The following is a 13,136-nucleotide window of genomic DNA, read 5'->3' as shown; positions in this document are numbered from 1 at the left end:
ACATGAATCATAAGACAAATGACACAGGGACACACAAACACATCTAGAAGATATCAAAAATCTTAACTAGAAACTAAACTAATAAAAGTACATGGTACTGGCACCTGATACTTTAGCCTAAATCAGGCTGGATTGCTATTCAGTAGTGTTAACTGGTACGAGGCTGAAGTCCACAGACCAGTATGCATGAGGACTCCAACTGTGGACATTACTCCTGGAGACCCCTGAACTCTGAGCAACCTTTGCTACAGGTGCACACCACTTGTTAACATTTAATAAAAGCTGGAGGCTTGTACAATCATCTAATATTCTTGTTTACTTTTATTTAAACTACTTTTATTTATACTTTATATTGCACTACGGTGTTTGTTATTGCATTACATGACTGTACCTGGTCTTGTATCTTGTTCTGTACCTCTTTTTGTTTAATGTTTGCACCTTATGTTTTATTCTTTTTTTGCACCGAGAACCAGGGAACTTTGTTCCTTTACATACTGTAACTGTACTGTATATACAGGGATGACATAAAAGTCTCTCATATCTCATCTCTTATGACTACTGTGTAAAAATGCATCTACATTCATTAAAAGAAGGTATTCAAATGCAGCAATTCTGCAAAAATGATTCTTTTTCCCAGCCATACTCAAAACACTCCTACAGATGTATACTGCAACAACACACTAATATTTAAAATGAAAGAAAGTGAAACCAAACTGGTCTGTACAAAAAGAAATATATGTATATTTATTTAATTTTTACTTCATTTTTATTGAACTGGAAAACATGTAGTTGAGTTTACAGGCTGTCCATGTTCCCAACCATAGTCTGACACACATAACACATGGAAATAAATGACATGAAAGTAAAGCTGCTGTCACCCTGCAGAATGAACTGAAACATACCTCAGTTATTCATATTTTCATTAAACAAGTAAAAACAGCTGAAATCACAAACTCTTATGAAACAGAGCAGAGAACATTGTCGCTATGGAAACAGAACTCTGTAAATACGGGTTATGCAACCATGTCAACACTACAGGATTACAGCTACAGCTCCAATAACCATGGCAGCACCAACCTAGAAGGCATCCTTAAAGTAGGAACCAGCTCAGTCGCCGTGGCAACAGCCAGCTAGAACAGCATGGACTGCAGAGATTTACGTACTGTGGCCATCTCCTGCTGTTGCTGTGGAAACAAACATCGACAACATGAATAAGGAGCACAAGAGGGTGTGACATTATTAACTTGACGTCATGTCCCTGTTGTGATGCATTTCATTACTGTATCTCAGTACCTTTTACTTTTACCTCATTTCCCTCTTCAATTTGTATTCTTAGTTTATATTTCTGCTTAATTAGTCATAACTCTGTGTAATGTTTCTCTTCCCCATATTTATTCTGCTCTATTTGATCTGGGGAGGTACAGACCGTCACCATGACATTGAGCTAACAACTATGGGTAGTTTTGTTTGTTTGTTTGTTTTCAGCAGAAATAATAATTAAAAATTATGTAGTTACACACAGTGGTCTGATCTATCACATTTCTGCTGTGCTTATTTTATGTAATATACTAGTTGTATGTTCACTTAAACTGATATTATATTTTTTAGAGGCAGAGTTTGCTCAGGAGCATTTCATTTAATGTTTATGATGCGAGGGGTTTCTACCCTGAAGTTATTTCAGACAAACATTGTGACTCGGTCTACTGACAGGGAAATTCTTGGTGAATAACGGCCAAGATAATTTTTCAAACATTAAACATATTAGTTGCTACAATTAGCTGACGAATATTTTTATACAGAAGTCTATGGAAAAACAGCTTGCGCTGTAACATTCTATTATATGGAGAACAACTACTCATTTCAGAATATTCACATGTATCTAAAATTACTTTTATTAGAACAACCCTTATTGGCAATACGCCAGCTGTTGTCAATAATGCAAACATCCCAACATTTAACTGAAACGTCAGTGCAACATTAACTCTGATTTTCTTTGGTGTATTCTTTTACTTTGTGCTGTAATAACAATGTTTAATCAATATTAATCACTCTCACATTATTAGATTTTATTTTTAAAGCTATAGACTGACAAGTATTTAAGCAGACTAGTAACATTGCGAGCTCACTGCGAGTCAAACTTCTGTGTTTGACTGAAAGACATCAGTCCTAACTCTGCTGTCTGCACTCACCGTGTCCATGAGGATCTTCTTCTGTAGGGTGGCCATCTCCTTCCTCAACTCTTGTTGCGCCCCCTGCAGGAAAGCATCGTGGCTCTTCTCCATGTCCTCCATGTTCTGCAGGAAAAACAAAAACAGCTTCAGTCTGACTTTTCTTCATATAAGATTAGGTGACAAAGTTAGTGCCAAACACATCTGTCTCTAGTTTCTTACTGCAGTTCTGTATCTAGACACTAAATGTCCTTAGTGGTCACCTTCTATTACTAATCTAAAATCAACTTATTACAAAGTAATTTACATGAATAACATTACATTAAATGACTTGCAAAATTATCTCTGAAAGGTTAATTGTGTCATCTAGCAGTGAGGATTGCAGATTTCAATCAGATGAAACTTATCCGCAAAGGTGTCTTCCTCTCCAAAACAAATCATGTGATTAAAATCGGTAAAAACACTGAATAAAGAAGTTTAACATTATAAATCAGTATATCATGGATGCTATGTGGCATGTTGGAGATGGGCCACTAACTTAGCAGCTGCTAATGTGTGCTTGCATTTTTGTCTGATAACTTAAGATCCAGACGTTTAGGAGGTTTTACCAGGAGCCAAATATCTACAGAGGTCTCCTCCTCTGCAAAACAAATGAACTTTGTGATTTAAACCAGTAAAAACATGGAATAAAGCAGTTTCACCTTAAAAATCAGTAGCTTTGCAACGCTGCTTGCCACAGATAAGATTCTAACTAAGGTGGCCAGCCAAATAAAATTCTGCAGATGTCAGCAGAATGTATAAAAACATGCGGCATCCTTAATGCAAATTTTAAAGGCCAGACCTTCACAAACTGCTCATACAGCTCTCTGACAGTCTTCAGTTTCTGGTTCTGCACCACTCTGGCCTGCTGCAGGATCTTCTGCTGCTGTCTGAACAGATTCTACAGAGAGAGGCAAAACAACTTGTAAAATCAGAGTCATCAACAGAGTTCTCTCTTTTTCCTGTGAAGAGATTCATGTGATTATTCAGACCCAAGATGTCAGTGAACCCCTCAGTGTCAAGTGTATGTAGTTAGAAGAATTATGTGAGGATGAGATCTAATCCTAACTAGGATCTGAGGGGATTTTCTTTTAAATGCAGTACAGAGCATTAAAGCTATGGACCTATCTAACCAGTCAAACAAGGAAGTGAACGAACATTAAGCTTCTCCTCCTGCTCCTCAGTTCGCTGGGCTTCGGTCTCCCACTGCTGCAGCGCTGTGGACACTTGCTGGGAGTACTGCTGAGTCATCTTCTGCCTGCAAACACACACACAAATATTTCAAATACAGCAATTTGACATACATATGCTGAGCTGTGATAAATCTATGAATTAAAAATGATATCAAAAGATTGTAAATAATCATTAATTTTAGCCCTTTATTCATTTACGTTCATAATGCTCTTACTTCTATCATTTCTGCCTTTACTATTAATTTTCCTCTTCATACATTCTGGTATTGCAAGTCTTAGTTGTGTTCTTATCTTTTACCCTATTGCAGTGACTTAATTTCCTACAGATATAAATAAATTCATCAGGGTTTTTTCAGTTTTCAAACCTCTGGGCGTGATAGGAGTTCCACAGCTGCTCCAGTTTGTGTTGGCTTCCCTTCATGTAGTTCTTTGTCAGACTCTCCAGACGTTTCTTCTTGGCCTGCATCACTTTGCTGATATCAGCTGGAAGCAAATAACAGCACCGCACAGAGCTGGACGTAGTCACAGTTTCTCTCACACCAAAGCAATACTTTTGCATTATGTTACTTTGCTGAGTAAAAGTTTTACAACACAATGTTTCCTAATTTCACAACATATTAATACCAACCTGCTAATATATATTGTTGCTAATATTTCAGTGTAACAAAACTACACGAGTGTAAAATCACCAATACTGATGATGAAAATTAATAAATACCTGATCAAAAAGTAGGTAAAAAAAACCAAAGCTTTCAGTATCAAACTTAACGTGACAATATTTGACCTTTTTCAACATTTAATGCTTTGGACACTTTAAAATAATCAGTAATCTAAACATATTGAGGTTTCATATCCAGCCAACCAGAGCAAATACAAACAGGCACAAACCTGCACAAAGCTGCTTACCTCCGAATTTCTCCAACATTGATTGTACCTCATTTCTGAAAAAAGGGAAAGAAAGAGTAAGGTCACTTTCATACAAATATGCAGGAAGGTAACTAAGTTGGCCTACACAAATGTCAGCTACTGCACAGAATCAGCATACATGATACATGCAGCAATTAAGCTGTAATAGAACAGTAATAATACCCCACAGCACATGGTGCCCCATCCTCTTCAAAGTCAGCTGCAGGTCTCTTCTTTGCCGACTTCTCCATTATTGGATTTTCATCTTGTGACATAAAAATTCAAAGTTAATGTCTTTTTCTTTGCTAGACAGCTGTCAAAAGCTAACATTAGCAGTGGTAAAATAAGCACTAAGATTTTTACTTAAGTAAAACTTGCAATATCACAGTGTAGAAATACTTTGTTTCAAGTCCTATATTCCAAATGTTACCTACTTAAGTACAAAGTACAAAAGTATTAGCATCAAAGTATACTTTAAGTACCAAAACTAAAAGTACTCATTGTGCAGAATGCCCATGTCATAGTAATATATATTATATGACAAGAATGTATTATAAAAGGTGAGGCTAATTTCCCGCTTTATGAAGTGCTGGGTAGTTTAATCTATGATAATACATCATCATTTATTGGCTTATGTACATTTGTAACTTATTGATAATGTGAATCTGAAGAGTAACTAAACTTACCAAATAAATGCAGTAAAAAAAAGTACAATAGTCAACTACATCTGACATGTAGTGGGGTAGAAGTATAAAGTAGCATAAAATGGAAATATTCATGGAAAGTACAGGTATTATTGGATTATAATTACTGACGCATTAATGTGTTCATCACTTAATGTTGCAGCTGGTAAAAATGGAGCTCATTTTAATTACTGTATATGCTGCTGAGTAGTTTAATTTGTAATTATACATCAGTTATTAGTTGAAATATGATTCATTAATAATCTGAATCTGCTAAATTAATCTAATAAATGCAGTAAAAAGGTATATCTCTGACATGTAATGGAGTATAACACAGAACAGAATGGAAATACTCAAGTACAAGTACCTGAGTACATATAATGTTACCTAGCTTTGTTACATTACAGGCTGAACATTAGCTAAGATTAACGTTACCTTCTCTAGCATCGTCCTCTGAGCCGCTCAGCTCTTTCTTTTCATCCTCTGGATCAAAATCAAACACTTTTTTATCCATTTTTTCTTCTGGGTGTTTTTTCTTCATCTGTCCTCTTTTTGTTGCCATTCTTCCAGCCCGGTTTCGTTAACGCTAACGTTACCTAGCTTACACTTCAACTTCTCAACAAGAAAACACAAACTCGATTCTGCTAATGCTAACCAGCTAACTGTTAGCTAACGTTAGTTTAGCACTCGCTGCTAACGGATGTAGCTACTGTTCGACAAATGTCACCAACAGACGAACACAATTAAGTTTTGATTGATTATTTAAATCAAACGGACTTCACTTCAGACTTCTAGCGTTGGCATTACTTTCTGAGTGAAGTCAGACTCAACTAGTCACAACAGGTCACAACACAAGCTAAACCGAGCTAAGCTAACCGAGCTAGCGTCATCGATCATTAGCTTGATTCCCGCCACAAAAGGTTATATTAGTAACAGGACTTTGTAGGCCCTGCACTGCAATTAAAGTACTAGTAACATTAAATTACAAAAAAATAAATGAGAAAAATATGCCTCTTAATTATAGTTCTTAATAATAACAAAGACGGTGGATAAACAATATAATACAGTATCTTTGATAATAATACTGGTGATTACATTGGGGATTATATCAAAATATATTCTTTTCTGAGAAAAGTTTATTTGTATCATTTAACATTCATTCTGTTGCTTTGCTGTGAATGAATTTCTGGACGTTTTCAGCTTTATTGTCCAGTTTAAAACATTTGTTAGAAAAATAATCAAATGTGATAACATTACTCTGATGAGGTAATTAAAAGTTACATTACTTATATTTTTAACAGGGTAACTAGTCATCTGTAACTGAATACATTTCAAAAGTAACCATCCCAACACTAATTAAAGGATTAAAAAAAAAATATGTCCACTGTGACTGTTGTACTATAAGCATATGACTCTATGACTATAAGCATGAATTTTACGGATGTAGTTGGTTGATGTGGAGACAATGTTTGTTTAACCTTATCATTATTACCAAAACATCACAATTATTACCATTATTCAAAGGAAAAGTTTGTGAAGCTGGAACCATGAAATGTTTTACATGAAGTATGTCTAAAAACTACAGTATATGATGGGGGGGGGGATCCATACAGCTTACTGTTGGAATTTTTGTGCAGTGATATTGCATCTATGACAACCAATGACTGTCAAGTGACAATTTATCTTTAGATATCCTATTAAAATAATAACATCAATTCCTTTTTCAGTTCACTAGCTGTAATTTGCTGCAATAAAAATGATTGAAGTGAGATGAACAGACTGAAAACTTCATCTTAGATAAAACAGATGTTGACCAAGTTTTCCTTTGGGAATATAATTTGCAGTTGAAAAAGGTAATAAATATATCGCAATATGTGTCAAAAACACCCCAAAAACTTTTTAAACAAGTTTTTTAACTGCGTAAAATCCAGAATAAACTGAATCTTAGGACAACTTTAAATACTTCTGACTGCCAGCAAGAAATCCATCACACGGAAATGTCTGCAGACCAATGCTCCAACATAGAACTGGATTGCAACTGTCAATCAAATAAACTGTAATGGTATGTTCGGTAAAATACAGGAGAAACTGGAGTACATATATGTGCCAGTAAGATGTGCTAGTGAATAAAAGTATTGTGTTGCTCATATCAACCGATTCTTATTTTGGCATGAAAATATTACTAAAATTAAAGATAAAGATTTGCCAAAAAATGAAACAAAGAATTAAAAACTAGGAGAGATGCAGGACAAAACTCTTATTTAAATGGTAATTGACGGTTGAAATATTTCCAGTAACACTTTAAAATCAGAAAATTAACAGCAGTCTTAACAAAAAGTCATGTCAGACTAACAATAATAAATGAAGGGCTTGAGGCCACAATGTCTGCCGGCTCCACCTTTTGACCTGTCAGAAAAACAATCAGCACATTCACATGTATAAAAAGAAATATTTTACTTGTTTGAACTCATTCTGCACTTTAAAGGCAGATCCTGTTTGTCCTGTAAGTGAATCAGAGCTCAGATATAAACAATCAGTTGCAGGTTTTCATGGCTCTGATCCATAAAGATGTTTTTCACGTCTGTGACGATGCAGAAACAATCTGCAGCGAAGAGTTTCACTTCAGTCAAATATCAAACTTTTCTTCACAAATAAAATGTCCATTCTCTTCGTAGTCGTCTCGTGTCACGATGATCTCGTCGTAGTCCGGACTGTGGGCCAACAGCTTCCCTCCTTCCCATGAGTAACAGATCGGACTGCAGGAGAAAACAGTAAATACCATTAATGACAAGTTAATGTTTAAGTTTAACTCGTGCTTTTATTGTATTCCCCACAGGGACAATTTACATTCTTTACTTTGTGATAAAAAGTGATGATGGCCTACTCATATCACTGAAGGTCTTTCTTTAACTTCTTTAAGAGTCCTCCACAAATTTATCATCACATACACCATGTGTAAAAGTGCAGTTACATTTTTGAGGAGGAGCACATCCAGCTGCTATGTGCATATATGCTATGCTATGTATTCTGTGTCTCAACCCCTTAACATACCACCATAAATCAAGCTGAACTTACTTTGCAGGTTGCAGTACAGACACGGGGAGGTGGGCGGGGGCAAGCGATCGCAGTTCTGCCTCCAGTCGCTCTCTGTAGCCTTGAAACAAAGTGTTTCCTCCAGTCAGGACGATGTTCTGGTAGAAGTGGGCCTGCATCTCTGATGGCAGAAAACACTGTTAGCTAGTTATTGGTGATCATGTGCACTACACAAGGACAAATGAAATAAATGAGGTGTGATTCTAAGCAACAGGAAACTCAGCTGACCCTCTGGCAGGGACTGGATGGAGTGCACGATGGCCTCTGGGATGCCCATCTCCTGGATACCAATGTCAGATGGATGGAAGAGCATCTCAGGAACAGCAAAGCGCTCGTTGCTCAACCTCAGGATCTGCTCTCCGGTCTTGTACTTTCCACTGAAGACCATCTCCTCTTGTGGCTGGAGGACAAAAGAGGAGGAACAATGAGGACAGCAGCCATGTTCACCAAAGGAGGCGTCAGGTCAGGACTCATCACTCCGTATCCACAATGACAAATACTTAAAATGTTCTCTCACCTTGCAGAAGCCTTTTTTGATGGAGCTGAAATCTGGAAGAACATAATCCCTCACCACGGTGTTTTCCTCCCCCTTCAACCTGACAACAGAACAAATGCCATTAAATATTTTCATCAGGGACTTCATGATGAAATGCTGCAGGAAAACTGGCAGACGATGTGAACTCAGATTCGAGAATAAAGAAAGTGCTTCATCACAAGTATGTTTTTAGCAGCAGAAGTTGGTCGAGTCCAACGGGGAAACTGACATATTTGCAGGGGTCACTTCAGCATATTAACTCAATAAAGTATGGTGAGACTAAAAATGTAATTTTGGGCTGCATAAATAAAATAGACTTGCCTTTACATTTTATTTTTTGTATGGATGAAACAAAAAAAAAGATACAGAATGTTGGTCAGTGAGCTTTAGAGGAGCTGGCAGGTGGATTTTGTTACCTTTGGGCAGAGCCAGGCTAGCTGTGTCCCCCCATTTCCAGTCTTTGTGCGAAGCTAAGCTAACCAGCTGTCATTTTTATCCTCACTGAATGTCCTGTGTCTTATGTTTTTATGTTCTTTAGTGGAATGCATCACTTGAGTGTCACAACTCGTTTTGTTTTATTCCTACGTAATGACAATAAAGGCTGTCTAGATTTCTAGACAGTAAATGATGGTTCAGTGACTGACAGCTGATCAACAGCTAGACAACATCTGTTCCAGCAGCTGCCAAATAACAAATCCTACTTAGTGGCTTCAACAAAAGCTCATTAAAAAATATGAAGAAGAAACTGTTAGAAGTTTGGTTCAATCTGCTGTGTGTGTTTTCTTACTGTGAGATCTCCATGTCTTTGTAAAACTGCTGTGAGACATAGCAGACATCTTCTTTTACTTGGTTAATTACATGAGTTTCATCCATGACGTGTAGTTGCCTGGAAGGGAGAGACAGATTCTTTATGAACTTCATGAAAAGAGCTGCAGCTCTGCCATCTACAGATTATATTGTCCTCTGATCAATAACTTAGAAGTGGAAATAACGTGATTTCTAACAGCTGACAGTGAGGTGAACTTACCGATATGAAATGATCTCCTTCAGGTGGTTGGTCAGCAGCTTCCCTCCTACGTTGATCCTGGAAGGTCAAATAAACCATTAGCTCATGTTGTTGTTGTTATGCAGGTGAATGATGATTGCTTCAGTGCTCTGACCTGCGGATGCCCTCATTCATCTTCTTGCTGCGGCAGTAGGGGGCGATATGGGTGAAGGAGAAGCCGCTGTCGACCACCAAACAACAGAGCTCTGACGGTTTAGTGTGGAAGTAGTGATGAGCGCTGAGAGAGCCCGCTGGAGGACACACAACATAAATTCAGCGGAGTATTAACACACAGCTAACATCTGCCACACAGAGGAATCCAGAAAAACTACATTCACAAGAGCAGGCAAAAGAAGCTAGGTAAACATTTCAAACTACTGAAGGATCAGTCTGTGTGTGATTGTTGGACATCAGTGACTCTGGGAAAGAAGCTTCTACCATTAATTCTGAGGGACTGACCTCAAATCCCAAACATGGTATGTAACATATTTTACAGTATTAAGAAAACAAACCCACTACAAACAAAAAAACAGACCCAGTAATGAGAGATGTGTTGCCTTTTTTAAATACAGTGGTGTTTAAGAAAATTAGAGTGCACTTTTCCTTTTAAGGGGAACTCTGGGACTCTGTTTTTTCCACATCAGTTCTACTACATGTTTTAAACGTAGTAAAAAGCCTTAATGTTGCTTTAACATGGATTCAGGCAGACGGTAGATAGCAAATCAGATTCATTTTAGTGGACGGAAGCAGGACAATAAAATTAAGCAAAGACAGCAGAGAATACTGGCAATGGTAACAGAAGATGGCACTGCCACTCAAATTAAAAAAATTAAAAATTATTTCCGTCCTCCAGGACAGAATTTACAACTGGATGTTATAATGGACCATTAGCTCCCTCACACAGGAAGAAAACATGAGTGATCTGGATGACAAGAATCTGCATTTTATAGCTACATGCATGAGTAGAATAATTACGTAAAATAATACAAACAAAATAATTTATTTAATTATTCTATTTCATTTTTTGTAAACAACATGACCGCCATCGCAGCATGTTGTCATGCATGTTTCGTTTTGCCGTCCTGCCATTACATTGGACTTTTTGTTTGTTTTTCCTGATCCGTCCAGAAGGTGTTGTTCATCTGCCTGATTCCATGTGATTGCAGCGTTAGTGACTCCAGAGGGTGCTGTGTGAAGTCTGATAAATGACCTCAAGTGACGTGACTTGAGTCAGCATTAATGGACGACTTCAAGTTTGAAAAACTAAAAAATCTGGTGGTATAGAACCTGAGCAGGAAGTGCTGTCTCCATCTACATTTGTCGAGTGTCCAATTCAACTCACCATTTATTCTGAGAGCTGACTGGAACTGGTACTCCTCAAAGAGGATCTCATTCATCGACTCCTGAATGGAAGAGAAGTTGAAGTACGGCTCGGTGATGATGACACTGGTGTCTGCAAACTCCACCTGGTCCCAGAACACACAGAACCACCAGCAGAGGAGGAGGCGATGAAATCAGATTAGATGAGTTGACAAAGTGATTAAAAATATTTCCCATATTTCCACACAAAAAGCGAAGAAAAACAAAGCAAAGTATAAACCTTAAACATCTCCTTTCCAAACAGATGATCCCACACTTTCCTCTGGACATCCCAGTTGACGAGATAACCCTGAGGAGAAAGAGCAGGAGATGACACATGGAACTATTAAAAACCTGCCCAGATGTGACCCGCAGCCTCCACATGTGGTTACACTCTCTCACCTTCTGGAAGGGGAGGATGTAAAAGAGACCTGAAGGATCTTTGATCTCATCGAGCTGATTGGCTGTGAAGGTTTTTAATCTGGACGTCTTGGAGCGAAACTGGCAGTTTGGGATGACGCTGAGGAAGAAAGAGAGGAAGAAGAAGACTTTGTGATCTGATAACTGGATGATAAGGATAGCAATAAATACACAGTAGATGGGTTTGCTCTGATGTCCCCGCGCTGCCTTTACTATCAGCAAGCAATTAAGGCTGTGTGTATCCGGTGATCAGCAGTGGAATGTAACTAAGTACATTTACGTACTGTATACAACTTTGCAGTACTGGTAAGTAATTCCACTTTATGCTACTTTACACTTCTACTCTACTACATGTGTCTAACATCTTTAGTTACAAGTTAATTTGCAGATTTAGATAATGAATACAGTTATTAAATACATTTTGATGTATTATTATAAGTTAATCAACCCAGCAGTATATAAAGTAATTAAACAATAATTATAATCCAATAATATACAATATTCTGAAATGGGGGCATTCTGCATAATGAATACTTTTACTTTCACCTGTCTATATTGCAAGATCCCCAATAAATGGAATAATATCGCTGACATTATAATGAACACAAGTTGTTTTTCCACGCCACACCATACCAGATGTCTAACAAAAGCATTTAAAACAAAAAAACCTAAGATACCCTGTTACAACTCTAAGATATTTCTGGAATAACAGCCTCTTTGTGTATTCATCATCAGCCGAATTTCAGTTTGAGCCTTGAAGCTTCATATTAGGTCGTAACTGATGTTCTGCATCTTGCGGATGTTTATTTAAAAACACAGAAAAACATGAAACCGACTGATTTTCAGTGGAGTTTGGCGTTACTGTTTCTACGTAACGTACAAGAACGGAACAGTGTTACCTCAGACGGGGATGCGTAACGTTAACGTTATTGTATAAGTATATTGTAACGCTATATTACAGATTCTTACAGGCGGACTTGTTTAAAACTTGTTTAGCTGGCTGGACCGACCGTTTATTATGATTAGCAGTAATGTTAGCCACCATGCTAACATAACTGAACCTACCTGACTTTCTCTTGACTGTATCCTATCTTCGCCGTGTAGGCTCCGTTGTCCAGAACTAACGTGGCCATTTTATTTCCTGTATTAACCACATAAAATGAACGAGGCAAATTTATTTCACAATTAATAAAACACAACTCATGTCTACTCTGTTGGAAAACACCGCTGCGCCATTAAAACTTCATTGACTCGTCCCACCAATCAGCTCCTTCTTTTGTCTGTTTCCGGAAAACGTAACGCTGTAAAGCAACCAATGAGGTCTTGTCCTCCGTTTCTTCGCGGCTGTTGTAGCCAATCAAATACGAGGCTCTGAGTCCTGTTACAAAAGTGTTCGGACGGAAACAAGTCTCGCCTAGTTCTGTTCCTCCGTAAAAATCTGCTCATCTAAAATAAAAATTAGTGAATGTTTCACAGTAAAATAAATGTTTTAAAAGGCTTGATTTAATAATGCAAATTATAAATACATGAACGTGACAATTATTTATTTACACAGTCTGCATTGTGGCCATCTATCATTATTTCAGCTCATGAAGGAGTGTAAAATAAAAAAACAGCTCTGTAGCCTATAGAATAAATACAGATCATATACTTTTTAAAAGAATTTAAAATGATGAGGGCTGCTGCAACTAATTA

At 37.4% G+C, this 13,136-nt stretch overlaps 2 protein-coding genes across 2 annotated transcripts; both read right to left on the bottom strand.

Annotated features, from left to right (window-relative positions):
- Positions 1-763: 763 nt before the first annotated feature.
- On the bottom strand, positions 764-5,563 carry sycp3 (synaptonemal complex protein 3). Its single transcript, XM_049575191.1, has 8 exons — positions 5,425-5,563; positions 4,490-4,571; positions 4,307-4,341; positions 3,766-3,883; positions 3,366-3,465; positions 3,010-3,108; positions 2,190-2,294; positions 764-1,184 (listed from the first exon to the last, which is right to left on the bottom strand). The coding sequence occupies exons 1-8, from the start codon at positions 5,549-5,551 to the stop codon at positions 1,131-1,133; spliced, it is 720 nt and encodes a 239-aa protein (XP_049431148.1). The 5' UTR covers positions 5,552-5,563; the 3' UTR covers positions 764-1,130.
- Positions 5,564-7,028: 1,465 nt separating this feature from the next.
- Positions 7,029-12,702, bottom strand: actr6 (actin related protein 6). The gene is made up of 11 exons (XM_049575190.1): positions 12,507-12,702; positions 11,424-11,541; positions 11,263-11,331; positions 11,005-11,128; positions 9,778-9,913; positions 9,645-9,701; positions 9,405-9,503; positions 8,600-8,678; positions 8,311-8,482; positions 8,065-8,203; positions 7,029-7,745 (listed from the first exon to the last, which is right to left on the bottom strand). Exons 1-11 carry the CDS (start codon positions 12,572-12,574, stop codon positions 7,616-7,618), a joined length of 1,191 nt encoding a protein of 396 aa, XP_049431147.1. The 5' UTR covers positions 12,575-12,702; the 3' UTR covers positions 7,029-7,615.
- Between the last annotated feature and the right edge of the window lie 434 nt (positions 12,703-13,136).

Source organism: Epinephelus fuscoguttatus, linkage group LG4 (genome assembly GCF_011397635.1).
Source record: "Epinephelus fuscoguttatus linkage group LG4, E.fuscoguttatus.final_Chr_v1".
Taxonomy (NCBI): domain Eukaryota; kingdom Metazoa; phylum Chordata; class Actinopteri; order Perciformes; family Serranidae; genus Epinephelus; species Epinephelus fuscoguttatus.
The sequence above is the reverse complement of the archived record's forward strand: the minus strand, read 5'-3'. Positions and strand labels throughout refer to the sequence as shown.

Excerpts from the sequence above, each read along its gene's own strand:
- actr6 (XM_049575190.1), bottom strand. The coding sequence starts at position 12,574 with ATGGCCACGTTAGTTCTGGACAACGGAGCCTACACGGCGAAGATAGGA. Across the intron at positions 11,542-12,506 it reads TACAGTCAAGAGAAAGTCAG|CGTCATCCCAAACTGCCAGT; the intron begins GTAGGTTCAGTT and ends TTTCTTCCTCAG. Across the intron at positions 11,332-11,423 it reads ACATCCTCCCCTTCCAGAAG|GGTTATCTCGTCAACTGGGA; the intron begins GTGAGAGAGTGT and ends CTTTCTCCTCAG.
- sycp3 (XM_049575191.1), bottom strand. The coding sequence starts at position 5,551 with ATGGCAACAAAAAGAGGACAGATGAAGAAAAAACACCCAGAAGAAAAA. Across the intron at positions 3,884-4,306 it reads AATGTTGGAGAAATTCGGAG|CTGATATCAGCAAAGTGATG; the intron begins GTAAGCAGCTTT and ends ATTTGCTTCCAG. Across the intron at positions 1,185-2,189 it reads AGAAGATCCTCATGGACACG|CAACAGCAGGAGATGGCCAC; the intron begins GTGAGTGCAGAC and ends TTGTTTCCACAG.